This window comes from Schistocerca americana, chromosome 1 (assembly GCF_021461395.2).
Source record: "Schistocerca americana isolate TAMUIC-IGC-003095 chromosome 1, iqSchAmer2.1, whole genome shotgun sequence".
In the NCBI taxonomy this organism is placed as follows: domain Eukaryota; kingdom Metazoa; phylum Arthropoda; class Insecta; order Orthoptera; family Acrididae; genus Schistocerca; species Schistocerca americana.
The window spans coordinates 875,494,883-875,514,830 of record NC_060119.1 but is presented as its reverse complement, the minus strand read 5'-3'; the positions used below and the strand labels follow the sequence as shown (position 1 = coordinate 875,514,830).

The 19,948-nt window shown below is 41.0% G+C and overlaps 1 protein-coding gene across 2 annotated transcripts in view; it reads right to left on the bottom strand.

The window, feature by feature from the left end:
* LOC124614036 (matrix metalloproteinase-2-like) overlaps window positions 1–19,948 on the bottom strand; it is a 914,756-nt gene that overhangs the window by 6,610 nt on the left and 888,198 nt on the right. For both annotated transcript variants that reach the window (XM_047142873.1, XM_047142865.1), the window contains exons 6-9: window positions 15,328–15,486; window positions 6,562–6,977; window positions 4,601–4,742; window positions 3,492–3,755 (exon numbers count right to left, since the gene is read on the bottom strand). In XM_047142873.1, the coding sequence (XP_046998829.1) occupies window positions 3,492–3,755; window positions 4,601–4,742; window positions 6,562–6,977; window positions 15,328–15,486 (981 nt within the window). The remainder of the gene's footprint in view (window positions 1–3,491; window positions 3,756–4,600; window positions 4,743–6,561; window positions 6,978–15,327; window positions 15,487–19,948) is intronic.

The window sequence follows — 19,948 nt, the reverse complement described above, 5'->3', positions numbered from 1 at the left end:
GCCTCGACCTGACTTTGTGGAAACATTATCTCCAATTGCAAGAATCTAATCATTTAGACTACTCATGGACTTGCCAGTGAATTTGACAACTGGATATCACCACTGCATTTCTCAATGGTGAAATTGAGACAAAAGTATTGATGGATCAGCTGGTCTCACTTGTTGAATTCTTACAAAATATGAACAATGTGGAGAAAGGTAAACATACAGTCAAGAAGGCAAGTGACATGCTCCAAACATTGAAGCCCAGTGATAAGATGTGTAAACTTAGAAAAGCTATTTATGGGCTGTGGCAAGCTGGTAGACAGTGGTACGCTAAGTTGAATGCAACCCTAACATCAATTGGATTCCAACCCACAAATTTAGATCCATGCGTATTTGTAGACAGTTTAGGGAAGCGTCCAGTCTTCCTACTCATTTACTTAGATGACGTAATAAAGTAAGTTATCAGCCAGATATGACATCAAGAATTTTGGTGCCATAAAGTACTATCTGGTGATCGAGGCAAATAAATCAGATGACAAAATTACACCTGTGTCAAAGAGTCTGTATTAAAGAAGTTTTAAACTTACTCAGAGTGAATGACAGCAAGTCAAGCAGGACTCTATTGGCAACTGGGAGCGAGTTCTATGCAACAGTTACAAATACAGAAGATGGTACTGGTTGGAGAAAGATGTACATCGTCACTGGTACTTTATCCAATATATGCTATGTGGTCAATAAGCTAAACAGTACGATAACGGCCATACTTTTATTCACTGGTAAGTGGCTAAGAGAATACTTCAATACCTCACAGGAACCAGAGACAAGAAACTGTCGTACATCAACAATAAGAAAGGAATCTTCAGTTTCACTTATGTTGACTAAAGAAGATCTAATACTGATAAGAAATATACAGGTGCAGCTTCACTATATCCAGATAAGTAATCTCATGGTGTTCACACAAACAGAGAGCCATTGCTCTTTTGTTAGTTACAGCTGAGAACTTGAGCCTCATTGAAGCAGCAAAAGAAGTGACCCAGCTGTCAACAGTCCCAAAGGAGCAATGTTTAGGGAAACTGTAATACATCAACCTGTTCACTGACAGTCAGCTGGAAAGTTAGAACTTAACCCAGCTTTTCAATCAAAGATTAAGCCCATTTGTATAAAGTATCTCTTCATATGCCAGGCTCTAGAAGAGTATCCGCTGAAACTGGAATATCAGCCAACAGAATATGTGATGGCAGGCATACTGACAAAGGCTCTTCTTGCTCCAAAGCATGAGAAATGTGTTGAATGACTTGGACTTAAATCCTAGAACCATGAACTTGAGGCTCAATTCTTAATTTATAACTGTCTGTAAAAATTTCGGGGAAATATTGAGATTCAGAATTTACTATCATGTGATATCTTTGGTGTCTATAGATGTCATTGTGTGCATGTTTTCCAAGTCAACTGTTAGTAGTTCTGTGTTATTCTCTGTGCAGTAAGTTACAAATAAAGTTGTTCTTAATTACATGTTGTGCGTGTATTGTCAAATGACATCCCAACATGTATAATTCCATTCACAACTTGCAAATGGTCCATTGTGCTATGTCCACTTCTGCAGTCATGCGATTAGAATCCAATGTTGTTTCAGTGTGAGTGGTGCTAATTTTGGTGAATATCTTATAATCTACAGAGATAAGGCTGGTAAGTTTATGATTGCTTTATATTGCCCTTCTTCTTTCTTGCAAAGCTATTACTTTTGTATTACTTCACCTACTGTTTTAACAATTACTTTCCTTAATATCTTGAATGTTGACATCATCTGGCATTTCTTCTGCTGTGTCCGTTTCCTTATTGACTGCTTTTCTGCTTTACATCTTAAACTGTTCAGATGTTTTAAGAAAGCTTTGAATGCTTGAATAATTTTCTGTGTATTGTTAATTATTGTGACTTCTACCATCTTAATTTTCTGTCAACCCAATATAAGGGCTTTTTGTCTTCATACTCTTCTGTTCTCAACTTTCACTCTTAAATTTTAATTCTAAGTTCAAACATTCTCTGAAAGACATCAAACAGTTTTCTTTAATTCATCATATTCTGTTGCTTTCATATTACTGTATACTTGAAACTCTCAACTACTTCTAAAAACTGTCACATTCCATTTGAGATTTTCATTTCTTTCGCTTTTTAACTCATGTAACATTTTTCGCTATTGCATCATTACATAAATTTTTCTTCATTCCATTCACAGCTGAAGCATGGAATAAATGTATGGTTATATACCTCTTTTGCATGTTTGTGAATTTATTTTGTGGCCCTTATACAATTTGCGTGTAATATACCAAACAAAGGCTGAAATTTTACACTAAAAATCAATTCGTGAAATTATCTATGTAGATTTTTGTGACATGTTGTGCATCTTACTTTCTGTGTGTGGCAGTTAACATTTTGCAGCACTTCAGTTACACTCTCGTGACTATTCATGCTGCTGTCTTCGACATATGATACATGCCCCATCACTCAATGTACACATTCAATGTACACATTCAATGTAGACAGGGAAAGTGCTTTAAAAGCAATTTCTTTTGTTAAGTCTAGTTTCATAAAGCTTTCTCATAGATAACTATATCATCTAAAAGAGTCTGAGACTGCAACCAATACCATCTGACAAGCAATAATACTGTTGGGCATTACTTAAAGGACTTGATTTTTGTAGTCAGTCCCCACCTGCTGCTTTCTGCCTATCAAGAAACCCTTAAATAAGTGACAGGCTAAACCCTGTCCATGTGAAAGCTATTTTTTTTTTTAACAAGTGCAGGCTTGCACCAAAGAAAAACCTTTCAAAACTATAGAAAGATTTATACATGGTTATTTTCTGGGCTTTCAGTTGTGTTTGGAAAACTTAATAATAAAATGTCTCATTTTTTCATTCATAGTTTTTCTTCAGCAATGTACATTTTGAAGCACAGATTCATCATCTGGCTTTCAATTCTTATCAAAGGATCTTGATGTGTCAACATACCAGAAACATGTATCTGTGGTTGTTCCTCATTTTTGTTGCATAAGGCACAACAAAGTAACTTCCATAAGCAGCCACATTCACAGGTACACATTTTTGGCATGTTGACATCACAATGAAAATCTGATAATGAGGCTATGCTTTGAAACGTACAGTGGCAAAGTAAAAACATGGTTGAAAAGACAGTTGGATTTTATTATTAAGTTTCCCATTATTTTCTTGGTCTTGATTTTGTCACGAACACCCACTATAGCTGCTGTGAAATATGTGAGCCATTTTTGTTTTTTCTGTCCATGTTGAATTTGGACAATCTCTTGCTTGTTCCTTTCTAATCTATTTCCTGAAGTTGAAGACATAAATTGCTAATTCAGATACACATACCACAGCTCTCGCATCTGATGAATAGAGGATTTTCATCTAATCAGTTTGTCACAACACATGTATCTAAGGGTACAAGGAAGAAAATTGCAAATATCAGTGTGTGTCATGAACAATAGTCTCTCACCATCTTTCCACTGGAAAACAGCATCCACATTGTAACCAACACCACGCCACATGGACATGTCCCGTGGGTAGTCAAGTTCCACCTTGCCAACATCTTCATCAAATCTCCAATACATGGTGCCACTGTAAAAGTAAGTTTTCTTATTGTGTCCCCAAACCATTGCAGCATCCACCCTGTCCAAAGTTTCTGGCAGACCAAGGTCTGTTAAAGGCCTTGGGTAGCCATGCATTAGTGTGTTTGCATCATATACAAAGTACTGCCTTCCTGCAAAAAATAAATAAATAAATCAGTAAAATGCTCTTGACTAATTTCTATACAAAAACACATTTCGCTGGAACAGCTGACTCTTCATAACCTTCATGAGGTAATTGCTGTGTTTAAGATAAATGAACAGAAAAGTTTGGCTGGGATGTCATCAGACCTTAAACAGATTGTCAGTGCTAGACTGCAAGGACATTTATGTTTTACTTGCTGTGCACTTCAGTATAACACTGTGATCAATACACTAGTTTAATCACTGGGCATTACAACTACTTGGCAATATTGCTTGTACAGTAGTTTATCTGCTTTACTGTTGTGGAACAAGAAAAAACAAAAAACAAAAAAAATAACTCTGCAATGAGGATTCAGTTTCTGTATATCTTAAGATATTTGTTTATAAACTGTAAAACAGATTAAGCCAATAGAATTAATTAATGTGTGTGTGAAATTTTATGAGACTTAACCGCTAAAGTCATCAGTACCTAAGCTTACACACTATGTAACCTAAATTATCCTAAGGACAAACACACACAACCATGCCCGAGGGAGGACTCGAACCTCCGCCGGGACCAGCCGCACAGTCCACGACTGTAGCGCCTTAGACCACTCGGCTAATCCAGCACGGCAATAGAAATAATAAAAAAATAAATGAGGGAAATTAAATTTTGAAACAAAGAGATAACTGGCAGCAGTTTTAAAGGAAAACCAATAAAAATGAAGGAAAACATTTATGAGGATATAAATAGAAAGCATGTTTTCCTTGCGAAAATTTTGAACTGTTTATATTGTAGCTCCTTCTTTTAGATTTGAAACATATTAGCTCAAGCTGTTAAAGTACAGTTGATTACCAATGAAGAAAACAATTTTCTTGTCAAGCCTCTCATAAACAGCATCCACATGGGTGAAGTTCCTTGGCAGGCTGTACCAAAATCTCTGAATTTCTGCTGGATAACCTTCCTCAAGACCTCTATCACCAATTCTCCAGAAATACTGAAAATGAGAAACCTTTATTATTATATTTGCTTTGGTGTCTCATATGTCAAACAATAAATGTCCAAATTTATTCCTACCAATATGTTAAACTTAATGTTTCAAACAGGCTTCATTGTATTTGCCATTAAACTACAACATTAAAATCTAATGATGGCTTAATAAGACTACCCTTTCACTATCTTTGCAATCAATCAATGACTGAGGGTGTATTTCCTGTCAGAGTTGAAGTAGCACCCTTCTGTTAAATTGTATACTAACAAATCACTTCTAATTAAAAACCAAATCTTTTCAAATGTTTATGAGGAAGAGGCCTATACTGACTCATTTTTCAGAGCAGCCTGCCTCAGTTTGGCATTTGTAAAGGATTATCCACAGGCAAAGCCATATTAGATCTTACAAATGAAGTCCTGGTGCAGCTGAACAAGAAAAATTATCCTGTTGGCGTAACCATTCGATGACAAAACACTGAATAGGAATAAATCCCATATTATCAAGTGTGGACTCAACTGGGAGACGGGAGCTGTGAGGCAAAGCAAATGCCCTGTACTGACCACTTATTTAAAGAAATTGCTATTATTATATTAAATCATGTCATGTATTTTGTTTTAATATTATGAAAATCCAAGGCATTAAGATAAGTTATATTTGGAAATGGCAAGGGGGGAGGGGGGGTAGGGGTGTGTGTGGAGCAGGCAAAATTGGAAATTCTCGAAACTTGAGATTTTTATGGAGAGTTAATATGAAAAGTGCACCAGGAACATGTAGCAGATCCTGTTGGCATGTTTGGTATATTCTGTGACCTTGCCACAGCCTTTGATTTGTGGGGGGGGGGGGGGGGGGGGGAGGGGGGGGGGGGGGCAAGGGTCAGAAAATTCTACTTAGGGAGCTAAAGTGTTACAGCTTGCATCTCCCCAAAGGGTTACAATGACAGACTGTGTCTTTGGTATGAAATTAACCTCAGAAAGGATCGATACTGTGCACACTCTAATTCTTTTTTTATCTAATACTTAAAACAAAAGACACATGTAACTTAGAACATCACCAGCTGTGTATGAACTGGTGAAGTTAAAATCTGTAAAACTATTTTTATTCTACCTTACTGTACATGGGAAATTCCTCCCTGTTGATCCTCAATTCCATTCCTCAATTTTAAATCTATTCAATCTTTATGTTTTGTCATATTTTCGATAAGGCTATTATATATCCCATTAGATCTTTTTACTCCTCTTTCAACCACATTAATGAGCCTTCCGATACTCAAGTTCAAGGTAGTGCAGTATGTAAGGGACTGGCCTTGCATTCAGGAGAACAATGGTCCAAATTCTTGTCTGGCCATTCAAATTTAGGTTTTCCAAATTTTACAAAAATTATATGAGGAAAATTCTGGGATTGTTTCCTTGGAAAAGGATGTTCCCTTCCATTTCCTTTCCCATCTGGAGCTTATGCTCTGTCTGTAATGACAAGGTGATACTCTCTAATCTACCTTTCTTCTTCCTGAAGTTCTGCAAAATTATTGCCCTAAAGTAAAAATTAGCAGGATTTGAAAGGGCAGTAATCCTGTTTATTTAGCGAAGTTCAAAAATGGTGATAAACATAACAGCCACCCTCTTTTATTACTGGTATAATTAATGTTACAGTAACATGTGCAATTTTGTAACTGGAATGAAACTTTTGATAATGAGTAACAGATTATGAAAATAATGGCACATCACTAAGAACAAAAAGAGGAAGGGGCTCATTTGCAAAAGATAACAGACGGCATCATGGCACAAGTTCAGACAAAACCTCCTCAAAGCAAAATGTGGACGTACGGTACCTTGTCCTTGAAGATGAACACCTCCCTGCGAATGACGGAGATGGCATCATAGTTGGTGTTGCACGTATCTGGCTTGACTTCTTGGGGCCTTTCCGTTCGCGGCTCGGCAGGCGATGGCCGCGGCGGCGGGAGTGTGGGGGGTGGTGGCCGCGTGCGGGGGCGGTACGTAGGAGGCGGAGGCGGTGGTTGGCGATGACGTGGCTTGTCGTGCTTGGGCGGCTTCGGCGGTCTCCAGGGAGGCCGCGTTGGACGCGTGGGTGGCGTCGGGGGCGGTGTGGGTGGCGGTGTTGGGGGTGGTGGGGGCGGCGGCGGCTGTGTTGGCGGCGCTGTGGGGTGTGGGGTAGGCCATGCCCCACGATCCCGATCACGGTCATACGGATATGTTGGTATCTTGGCCCACAGCCGCTCTTTTGCACCTGTAAAGAACATTACTCCTGCAGCAAAGTCTACAACACAAAACATCACTTCTTGTCAACACAGCGACCAGAGATATCTTAATGTGATCAATAATTAGTTATGCTAGGAGTTAACATTGTTTATTGCAGTCTTCAGATGAAGACATTAAACCTATAACATGAATCTGCTCCAAACGAAAATGACTCAGCGTGGCAGACACCATATTTATTTTGGCACATTTAGATGTTTTGTATTATAACTTGCAGTATTCCGTTTCAAGGCAGTGGTTCAGTGAAGATTTATCACGAACATGTTACTCTTATCATTAAATGTCTGTTAATGATGTATGAACGACAATCTTTCAAGAGATATTATGATAGATATGACTTAAGAAAACAGAAATAGTATGAGTATGGCGTAGCGTAAAGGATAAAGTCATGGATTACACAGAGGACGGAAGTAGGTTCGCGTCGCAATGGCACTTTTTTATTATTACTTACTTTCACCTTAGCGTTGTAAGCGCATTCTGATACTTCCTTACGATCGTAATACAAGCATTTTCTGCAGTATTCTATGTTATTTATATTCCCGTCTGATTATAAAACGAAAAATAAAATAAATATTTGACTATTTATTTTCGAATTTGACGATTTCCGAGTGTAGGGTTAGGGAGGAACCGAGTGAAACTAGCAGCAATGACGTAATTCCTCGCTTGTCACAAATATTTGGCCGTCCATTTCCGAGGGTTTTGTTAGGCAGGAACCTAAGAGGACATTGTCACAAACATTTAGCCGTTTGAGAAGGGGATAGCCGGCTATGCGCATGCGTAAGATGAAGTGCTTGTTACGTCTCTCCTGTTTGAAGCAGATGGTGTTGTAAGTTTAACGTCTTCTGTTGTAGAAAGACGCTCTCTTCTTTAGTTTACTATTTAGTGAGATTTTAACATAAATTGTTGAGTATTTTGATGAAATTGTGTATTACACTGACGTAAATAAAGTATCTATGCCAGCCATGGCTGCAATTTTGATTTATATATAAGTTATAACTAAAAATAAATATCAGTAACTAATACTTTCAGTCTATTTGCGACCTCAGTGATACAGTTAATACTATGTTTATTAGATTTGCGCTGATGATCACGAAGACGAGCGCTCCTAAACAATAACGACTCTTACATTTTCTCGGCTGTTAATAAACAGAATAATAATTGGAAAACGTACAGCATATACTCCTTTTTATTGATAATAGTTTAGGCACTATATTGGTGAAGGCTTTGCCGTCACGGAAACGCCAGAAGTAATAACTGCGTGTAAAACTCAGATTATTCCGTATTAGGCATACTACTGTTATGAAGTAGTCCTTTGAACAGATTTCCACCTTACATTACCTACATTCCGTATACATTTCTCTATGTGACTTCTGCGTACAATTGCACAAAATGATCAGAGGATGAATTGTCATTATTAATATTATTATTAATAGTATTCTTGGAATTAATTCACGCAGAAAAAATTTCTCCCACTGGAGAAATTATTTGCTCTGTATATTACTCACTTTGTGCGTGTTCGTGTTTCTACTTGAATTTAGTCGACTCCAAGCGATCTTATTTTTAGTGTTTATTATTGGTCTTGTACTGCACAAACAGCAACATCACAGCATATTATTAGTAACAGCACAACACAAACTTGCAATTTATTCTCAGTGAGTCCCAAAGAATTCGTAAAAGTATATAATTTGCAAAGTTATCACACATTAATAATTCAGAGTTTTAGAAAATTTCGTTTATAGTTGCAAGCTGGTACAGACATGCAAGGATAAAAGCAGATGGGATACCTGGTGGAATAATACATTTTACAGCATATCTACGGGAAAGGAGTAAACGAAGGAACAGAAACGAGGGAAAGGAATAACGAGAAACAAAGTAAGATTGAACCTATAGTGAAGTTCATGGGTTGGAGCTTCGATTCAGCAACAGCTCTAAAGCGCAGTTACTTTGAAATGACCGACATATAATTTAGAACGTAATTTTTAATCCATGCAGACTTCGATTTTCAAGTAAATGAAATGTCGTGTGGCTAGGGCCTCCCGTCGGGTAGACCGTTCGCCTGGTGCAGGTCTTTTGAGTTGACGCCACTTCTGTGGTGTCACCGCCAGACACCACACTTGCTAGCGGTCCGATTTTCAAGTGAAAATTAGAATACAAACGAAAAGCGAAACAATCGATTACGAAAATGTACGACCATGGAAAATACAAGTTAAAATAAATTAAATATTTGAGGCCAGATGACAGTTGCAAGACCCCGACCCTTTCAGCCGTTACAATTAGGAAGCTTGATTATTATTATTATTTGTTTACAACCATTTATACTTTTTCTTCATAATGTGTTGTATAACTGTCAAGTGTAAATGACTTTGTGCAATGATACGTAACTGCTGATGAGAAAGTGAGAGAAAGGAAGATATGAAAAGCCGGGGGGCAATATATTGCCTATTCCTCTCGAATAGTACAAAGAGACCTCTAAGGCTATAGTTACTATACAACGGACGGATCACCATAATTAGCATATACGCCTTGACTCCAAAGCACTGCAATGACGTGTTGCATTTCACCCAGGAGGAGGATGCAGTATGGCGATCGATTGTTTGCCACAACCTCTCCCTTTCTGCTTTTTAGAATTTTTGAAGGTATTATTTTGCTGTTAACTGCCCGCCGTAGCGGCTGGCAGTATACTACCGGTGCCAGGCAAAACAATGGACCAATTGTCGCTTGGCAGTCAACGGTCGTGACGTCATCGGTCTGCTCTCGCAGTGCTGCGGCTCTACCGCTGAAGGAGAAGTCGCGGTCAGGTTGCGAATGCTGGGCGTGCTAGAAACGGCGCGTTTCGCAATATTTGTTGTAATCTCTGAGAAAGGCCTTGACGGTAACTACGACGAGTGGCCATTGGAGTATGTGTATAGTTATCCTGTTCTGTATGACTACAAGCATGAAGAGTTCAAAAATGTGCTCGTAAAATATAATTTGTGGAAGAAGATATATTTCCCGAGCTTGGAGTATCCTATTTCGAGTTAGATTCTGTTGTTGCTGTATTCAAGCTCATGACTGGTTTAATGCAGCGCTCCATGTCATTCAATACTATGTAAGGGTTTTCATCTCAGCGTAATTGTTTCAACCTATATCCATCTGAAACTTCTCATTGTAATCATGCATTAATCTCCCTCTACGACTGTTACTCCTCACCTTCCTCACGCTTCCCTCGCTAACAAAATTAGCGTTTGCTTGATGCCTCAAGGTATACTTCGACCCCTTCTTTTAGCCATGTTATACAGTAATGCTCTTTTCTCTCTCATTAATTCACTGACTCTTCATTAGTTATTCGATCTAAAAACCTAATCTCCAGCATCTTTTGCAGCAGCACATTTCAAAAACTTCTACTCTCTTGTTGTCTGAACTGTTTATCGTCCACGTTTCACTTACCTACAAGATTATGTTACTATAAATATAACTACCTTTTCTAAGAAGAAACGCTAAAATAGAGTTAGAATCCGTGCTGTAAACTCTCGTGCGACTTGTTTCACAGAGATTAACAACGAATGAGCGGTGTCGCCACTGCGGTGGGCAGTACCAACGACATACGAAGACAGGCAGTATCGGTTGTCAGTTAACACCTGGCGGTCACTTCCAGTCGCTGTAGCGGTTAGCTGCAGCGAAATAGTGCATTCAGTAACCAAAGTATGGCGCTGAAAATTTTTTCCGTTAACACCTCTGGTCGACCTCCAGAACACTGGAAATGGTCAGTGGCCTCTTCCATGGGGACGAATGTAAAGGGGCCCTCACACGATGAGTATTTATTGCGCAGTATGAAAGTGGTTTGATAAGTTGGGTTGTTGTTGTTGTGGTCTTCGGTCCAGAGACTGGTTTGATGCAGCTCTCCATGCTACTCTATCCTGTGCAAGCTGCTTCATCTCCCAGTACTTATTGCAACCTACATCCTTCTGAATCTGTTTAGTGTATTCATCTCTTGGCCTCCCTCTACGTTTTTTACCCTCCACGCTGCCCTCCAATACTAAATTGGTGATCCCTTGATGCCTCAGAATATGCCCTACCAACCGATCCCTTCTAGTCAAGATGCGCCACAAATTTCTCTTCTCTCCAATTCTATTCAATACCTCCTCATTAGTTATGTGATCTACCCATCTAATCTTCAGCATTCTTCTGTAGCACCACATTTCGAAAGCTTCTATTCTCTTTTTGTCTAAACTATTTATCGTCCACGTTTCACTTCCATACATGGCTACACTCCATACAAATACTTTCAGAAACGACTTCCTGACATTTAAATCTATACTCGATGTTAACAAATTTCTCTTCTTCAGAAACTCTTTCCTTGCCATTGCCAGTCTACATTTTATATCCTCTCTTCTTCGACCATCATCAGTTATTTTGCTCCCCAAATAGCAAAATTCATTTACTACTTTAAGTGTCATTTCCTAATCTAATTCCCGCAGCATCACCCGATTTAATTCGACTACATTCCATTATCCTCGTTTTGCTTTTGTTGATGTTCATCTTATATCCTCCTTTTAAGACACTGTCCATTCCGTTCAGCTGCTCTTCCAGGTCCTTTGCTGATAGAACTACAATGTCATCGGCGAACCTCAAAGTTTTTATTTCTTCTCCATGGATTTTAATTCCTACTCCGAATATTTCTATTGTTTCCTTTACTGCTTGCTCAATGTACAGATTGAATAACATCGGGGAGAGGCTACAACCCTCTCTCACTCCCTTCCCAACCACTGCTTCCCTTTCATGCCCCTCGACTCTTGGTAAAGAAAGAAAAATGTTTGTTCCGTAAGCAACTCACCTTACTTCTCGACGTTGTGTGTATAGTGTTTATTGTGTACTGAACTGGAGACCTAGAAACGACGGAGAGGCTTCGTCCCGTCGTAGCCCTCAGTGGTTCACAAACCCACAACAAGCCACAGCAGTCCACCCGCCCCACACCAAACCCAGGATTATTGTACGGTTCGGCCCCCCAGTGGATCTCCCCCCCTCCCCCTTTCCCGGGAACGTCTCATACCAGACGAGTGTAACCCCAAATGTTTGTGTGGTAGAGTAATTATGGTGTACGCGTACGTGGAGACAGTGTCTGCGCAGCAATCGCCGACATAATGTAACTGAGGTGGAATAAGGGGAACCAGCCCGCATTCGCCGAGGTAGATGGAAAACCGCCTTTAAAACCATCTACAGGCTGCCTGGCACACCGGACCTCGACACTAATCAGCCGAGCAGATTCATCCTGGGGACCGGGTCGCCTTTCCGCTCGGGAAGCAGCGCGTCGGTCCCCGCGGTTAGCCGGGCGGGCTACTTCTCGACATACTCTCCTTTGGTCCAGCTTTTTTATCCCGTCAGAAACATAGATTCTGTCAAACTCTGCAAAATACTCGTTGAATGCAGCTGTCACTTCCTCATTTCATAAAAATTTCTTCCGAGCAAGCCAAAGTTTCCAGTTTGGGAACAGGAAGAAGTCGCTTGAGGCTAAGTCTTGTGAACAGAGTGGATCAGAAACCAATTCAAAGCCCAATTCGTGCACTTTCGCCATTGTTAGTGCTGACACATGAGGGACCGGGCATTTTGCTGGTGAAAAAACATTTTTTTCATCAACCAAGTTTCAAACGATCCATCAACGAATTATAACAGCGTCCAACTAGGGTTCTGCCTTTTTCAAAGTAATCTGAGGATTGTGCCTTGGGAATCCCAAAAAACAATGGCCACCATCTTACCAGCTGACAAAATGATCTTTGCATTCTTCGGCGTACTATCACCAGGCTTTGTCCATTGTTTTGACTGCCGATTCGTCTCTGGTGCGTAATGATGGATCCAAGTCTCATCAACTGTCACAAATCGGCGCAGAAAGTCTTACGGATTGCGATTAAATATCACCAGACATTGTACTGAAATCTTGCGTCAGGTGCACTTACGGTCGCTGTGAGCAATCGCTCCACCCACCTAGCACACACCTTCTTCATAGCCAATACTCCGTGCGGGATATTACCCACTTGCTCAGCTGAGATGCCTACAGTCTAAGCAATATCAAGAATTTTTATTCGGCGGTCTTGCATTATCGTATCATGGATTTTGTCTATGGTTACCTTTGTGGTGACCTCAGTTTGATGACCGGAGCGCACTTAGCCTTTGGTGGTTGCCGACCACGCCTAAATCCATTAATCCAAAAGTAAATGGTCTTCAGTGAGAGTGCGATGTTCGCGTGAACTCTGATTTATGCGGCAGTCCCACTACACAAACGTAAATGTTTAATAACAGTCCAAAGCTCGGTCTCCTCAATTTTCAATCGCAGTCGACACAATGACGAATTCAGACGGTTGTCAACAATGAGCTGTATGCTGTATATCGTTGAAATTCTTCGAGGATCCTTGGAATAATCAAGCTTACCGGCCAATAAAGCGCAGTAAAACTGTTCTATTCTTTCATGGAAATTCACTAGATTTATCAACCCACCCTCGTAATATTAATATAAGCGTATTACATGAAAGTGCGAGGCCAAGAACGGCACAGTAGTATTTTGCAACATTTCTGCCTGGGGCGAGTGAGTTAGAGCTCTGCCTTCATCGCGAACACATCGGCACTCGATGATGCAGAAGTCGCTTCTATTGCGATTGCGATCGCTGCGTACTGCAAAAAGAAAAACGAGAGGAAGAGGCGATGGGCGAAAAAACATCTTGGAAGACATTCTACGCACGGCAATACTAACATGCTAACAGAACTTGCAGCTGAGTGTGACTACTATCTGTATTTTTTAAGGATGAGCGAGGAATCTTTCAACGAACTTATGAACTCCGTTACATATTAAGTACACAGAAAAAATACTGTTCTTATACTAGTCACGTTTTACTTTCCACAATGCTGGAAGCGAACTATGAACCTGAAAAGAGTAAGGTACATTGTTGTAGAACAGCAGTAGGTAGTGCTGTTATGTATTTCTCAACAAGTAATTAAAGCTTCTGAAACGAACAAATAAGCAGTTGCAGTATTATTTTCCTGCACTTAAGCCCGGGGTGTTCAACAAGTTACCTTGCCTGGGCCATACTGGAAGAAGACGAGTAACTTAAAAACTTTCCATAAACCGGTCGTGTGATAAATACTACTTGGGCCGCACTGATACTTGCTTTGGACCGTATGCGGCCCACAAGCCACGGGTTGAACACGCCTGACAAACACTTTTGTAGAATTTTTCTACAGTTAATTACTAAGTAAGTATTAAACATGCAGTGAAACGACCCCCCTTGCTAGCTTCAGTAGATGATTTCCTTTATCTGTCTTTCAAATGCCTCTGAGTACTATGGGACTTTACTTCTACGGTCATCAGTCCCCCAGAACTTAGAACTGCTTAAACCTAACTAACCTAAGGACATCACACACATCCATGCCCGAGGCAGGATTCGAACCTGCGACCGTAGCGGTCGCGCGGTTCCAGACTGTAGCGCCTAGAACCGCTCGGCCACCCCGGCCGGCTTTATCTGTCTTTCCCGTTGTATTAATGTTCATATGACATCAGTTATTTGCAAGTGCGCTAATTACGAAGTCTCGCCCGCGACTGCCGTGTACTGCACATTACTCGTACACGGTACAATATATTACGCAATGCGTCGAGCCAGAGTAATATTTTTACGCTGTGCTATCTTTTTCAATATACAGGGTGGTCAGTAACAATCTGGAAAGCTTGTAAGGATGCTGCAGGGTAGACTGCGCTGGGAAATGATTATTAAGAAAACAATTCCATACGTTGCACCGTTTCTGAGTTTATTTAGTCTTGACGTTAGCGTATCATGTCGTCACGCGAGCCAATTCAAGCGGCCTGCCAGAGACAGTGTTGCCAAACGTGTTCTTTGTTTGGTTGCGCAAATCGAACAAACGTAGGTTTTTCTCTCTTAGCTTAAATTTATCACTTCCGAAAAAGGGCACATTTCAACTGGTAATGAGCATTTGAACAAAGTGGTAACTCACGGGCACTTAGATGTCAGTGCATTTTAGCGGGTACAGATGCTTAAATTTGCGCGTGCGGCGAGCTGATGGTAAACTACAGTACTAAACAACTCGGAAACGGCCCAACGTATCGAATTTTTCTCGTAACAATTATTTCTCAGTACAATCTTCCCTGCAACACCCTGACAAGCTTTTCAGACCTTCTGACCAGCCTGTATTGCACAAACCGTCAATACCTTTCGCAGACGATCAATGTTATAGCGCAGTTTTTAGTTTTGCGCAGTAAATATTGAGCGTGCGAGGGCCCCTTAAACAGCTTAAAATTAAGACACGGAGGCACAAGGCGAAATAGAAGGCTGATGACTTACCGTAGAGCTGCTGGATGGCGACGCGGTCGTCGTCGGGCAGCTTGTAGTTGGGCGACAGCCCCTGGTACCAGGGGTACATCAGCGCGCCCTTCACGGACGAGTGCTGCAGCCCCAGCGAGTGGCCGAACTCGTGGGCAGCCACTGCGAACAGGCTCGTCCCTGCCAACACAAAGAGGAGCACTTCTTTCAACCCTCAGCCTTTGTAAAATGAGCCGCGCCTCAAGTATAGGGCGTTTCAAAAAGGTTCATCCGCTTTCACAAGACGATCGGTAACGTGCGACAGCTTGCGCTACCAATATGTTCCAAAACGACAATCATTACAAGCGGTTTTTCTGGAGTTCGGACCTCAGGTTCTGCTGGTGATGGAAAGGTAGAGTCAAGTGTTTGGGATAGCCCTTTGCCTAGAGACCATTTATATACCAAACAGAAAGATCGTCTTACTGTAACTATCCTACTGTGCACAGCCAAAATTTGAATATTACTCACTTACTCCAGCTTCCACAGATGAATCAAATCAGTTGGTTCCTTTTTTGCATTAGATGTGGTCTATGGTACGCCTTTAGGGGTTATGGAGGCACCATTTAACTCAGGAGCGGTTCTTGAGAACACCCGAAAAAGTGTTTTTCACTATTTTTTACCGTCAGCAGCGGATATCTAAATAACTAATCGCAGCAAATTGCTCATATTTTAACCGTATATTCTCTAGCCATTTATCAAGAAATGCCATCCTTCCTTTTTCAAAAATCTTTATCAGTTATCGATAAAAACCCAAAAAACATGGTTTTTGGCTATCAAAACCGAGGTGCGGATTCCAGGATGGCTATGCACAGTAAGTGGATGTTATGTTTGCCACATATTCCTAAGATACCGATTTCAAACAAACCTGGAAATTTTCTTAATGTACTTATCCGTTTCCAGGATACACAGCTTCGAAGTTACCCTACATGTACACATAAAATACGGTAAGAGGCGAAACCGTAGTTTACAAAGTGACGTAGCACGGATTTTTGTTGGGTTGTTTTTGGGGAAGGAGACCACACAGCGAGGTCACCGGTCTCATCGGATTAGGGAAGGATGGGGAAGGAAGTTGGCCGTGCCCTTTCAGAGGAACCATCCCGGCATTTGCCTGGAGTGATTTAGGGAAATCACGGAAAACCTAAATGAGGATGGCCGGACGCGGGATTGAACCGTCGTCCTCCCGAATGCCAGTCCAGTGTCTAACCACTGCGCCACCTCGCTCGGTAAGTAGCACGGACAAATATTCTGTAAAGAAATGTACTGGGAACCCCGTGTTGTAGTACTGAAGCGTAGGCGAAATTGTTGTTCCCGTAAAACCCGGTCTGAGCTGTAGTTTTGCATTATTTCAATTTCTCTTGAGCAAACTATCAAAATTTTACTGACCCAGCTGCCTCATTCTATCTTCCTTACCGACTTTAAAATTTTCCAAAAAAGGTTGGCACGCGAACGTATTCGCGCATTTTTGTGCTGAAGGAGAAGGAGACAGAGGTAGTGGGAAATAGACGGAAAACTAATAAATACTGGTTGAAAGTAGGCAGTGATTGTGGTATAGAAAGACCGAGGGAGATGATGTCAGTGTTAAAGAGAGAGAGAGAGAGAGAGAGAGAGAGAGGAACACAGTGGCAGGAGAACATAGTTGACAGTGACAAAACAGTGCTGGGAAAAGAGTGTAGGAGGGAGTGCCAGCAGGAGAGGAAGAGAGATAAAGAGAAAGAGGAAATGGGTGAGAGCCAGTGATAATGAGACACACACTCTGTGACAGTGACAATGAGAAAGAGAGAGAGTGAGAGAGAGAGAGAGAGACAGTGAGATGAGACAGCAGCAGTTGGAATGAATGAATGAATGAATGAGATAGTAACAGCAGGAGAGCTAGAGGGAGACAGCGATAGTGAGAAGAGACATTAGTGATAGTAGTAGAACAGAACGAAGCCTCAGCAGGAGGACAGGAGGCAGTGACAGAGAGACACAACAAGATAATGACAATGAGTTGATCTGAATGAGTGAGTGAGAATGTGGATGTGGATGGGTATGAGCGACCTGCAGAGATGGACTAGTGAGTGAGAGCTAATTACATTTAGGTGATCTTGTGGCAGTAAGAGGTGAGTTGCATGTTAGAAAGAGCGTTAATATCTTCGCACGCCAAAGTTTTTGGGAAAATTTTTAAAGGTGCTGAAGGAGACAGAATGAGGCAGCTGGTTCAGTCAGGAGCATATTAGTCTCTTTAGTGCTCCGATAGGAGCACTTTTTCGCTGGCTTTTCTGTATAAGAGAGTGACTTGCAGTGAATTTCAACTTACACATCCACACCAAAAGTTTACATCGGTGCCAGATGTAAGTTGCCATTTCATGTGGTTACCGCGCACTTGTTCACTCTCCAGTGTGCGTCGAGTGGAAATGGTATTTTCTGTTCTCCGTTTCCACAGATGCAATCCAATTACAACTCTGCGGCGTGATTTTAGTCCAGAAAATGCCGATGCACCTTGTACGTCTCATAGTATTTGACGATGGTACTAGCAGTTTCAAGGGACTGGTTGTTTACGTAAGGGGAAATACACAGGCCGCCACCGTGTGCTCCTTCAAGACGTACAGCGCATTCAACAGAACTTTGCACGTAGTCCACCGGAGGCTACTCATCGTGCAGTTTGAGAGTTAGCCATTCTTCATGTTCCTGTCTGCCGTGTTTTGTGCGGTTTTTGAGCTCGAAAAACAGAGCAGTAGTCGCCAATTTTTTTTGCTGAAGTGCCAATACTGACAGTGTGGAGTGTCTTCTCGGACCGCATACGTACCGATCATATTAACTGGTACCCTACATAAATTGGCATGAGTCCCCAATAGACTAGTAAGGGGATGATAAGTTGGCTGCCGGCCCCCAAGTACTTATTGTTAAGCCGTCGGCACACGGACCCGTGCATTCGAACGTTGAGAGTTGAGCGTGCCGAGTTTCTGACGTCACAGTAGGAAAAAGCGCGTTGGGGAGTCTTTTCGAACATGCAGAGCAATATCTAACATGACAGATGATTTGAATGTGCTGTTGAACGTTGACCAATGATCACCTACGTCACATGCACGTCATCTCTTTTCAATACAGACTGGCGACACGCCACATTGGCTCTCTGTTGAAGCCCATATATAAATAAATATATATGCCGTTTCCAAGCATCAGAAAATTGAGAATATCTCTAGGACCTGTCGTTAATTCTACGATTTTTTGTAACAAAATGACTGGAAACGCCATATAGGTGCTTGAAGAGTTATTGTTAGCCTAACTTGTTTGTTATGAAAGTATCCCGTTTCAAGGCAATGTGAAACACTCCCTATTAAACCCGCCGTTATTGACTAGTGGATTATAGCCCAACAGTTTAAAATAGTTTGACCGTGTGCAACACATGAGGCTAATCGGTTAATATTTGCACGGGAGTTGTGTCGTATCAAACCCAACAACGCTAATTAGGATGTCAGGTAGCAATAATCTATACATACTTTGTTCTTAATGTTCTATATCTTTTGTCTAAACAGCCCGAAATAGGCAGTTACACTCTTCGCCTGACAAAGTAATAACGGTTAACTGATCACAAGTCGCCTATTGATGTCGTCACACGCCAATATTCTTCATGTGGCACTGCAATCCAAATCGTTGGTGTCCGGCGAGGTAATCGCGTAATCACGGCGCACAAATGAACACTTGAACACATCAAACAAATCGCTCAATTAACGCCGTTTGCATATTTGCTGGAGGTGAGGCCCAAGGATTTGTGTGATACACACAGCCACTAAACAATTGTGAACGCGGTCGGCCGTCTAACCGAAATCCGCCCTGCTCGCTTAGCAGCCAACAACTTACTTGCTCGGAGTCTCAACACTGACTCCTCTGACGCACTGGGCGCTAGACCATCGATAGTACCTACTGCAACCTTCGTGAGGCAAAGATATATTGTTCTCAATGCGTAAGGGGCGGTTGACCCCTTACAAATGGCACACTGAGGATCCATAAGAAGTGCAATGTTCTTGATACAATTTGTTATAATGACATGTAAGTCAATAACACATCTACGAGTAAAGGTTTCTGTAGACGGTAAGGTCCAAAGTACGGTCATTCAACAGTGATGGTCGGTACAGCACGATGATTTGCAACGCAGAATGGTACGGTAAATGTTTGTATGTTGCTTGGTCGCGTCTTACTGAATCCAAATATTTTCATTATTATCCTTCACGTTTTTAATATATTCTGATACTTTCTTACCAGTTTAATAAAAGTGTATTCTATAACATTCAACGTTTTATAAATATAAGCGCGGTCTTTCTGAGGAGCGAGTTTGTTCGATTTGCTTAATCTACAAAATAGCTTACGTTACTTGCAGTAAGGTATTTTGCGTCTCTTGTTTTAAGTGTCTTATTTCACATGTTGTAAAGATTTTTCTGCTGAAGGAGGAATAGTTACCAAGTAAGAATTTGTATCGTACTATTTGTAATGGAACTTTTATATGCTGACGTCCTTACTGGCTGTTCATGTGAAGCCACTCTTTCGTAGTATAGTAATTGGAATATTTATTTTTATTTAATTTGAGTTATTTAGATGAGTTATGTCAATTTTTGTTTGAAATTTA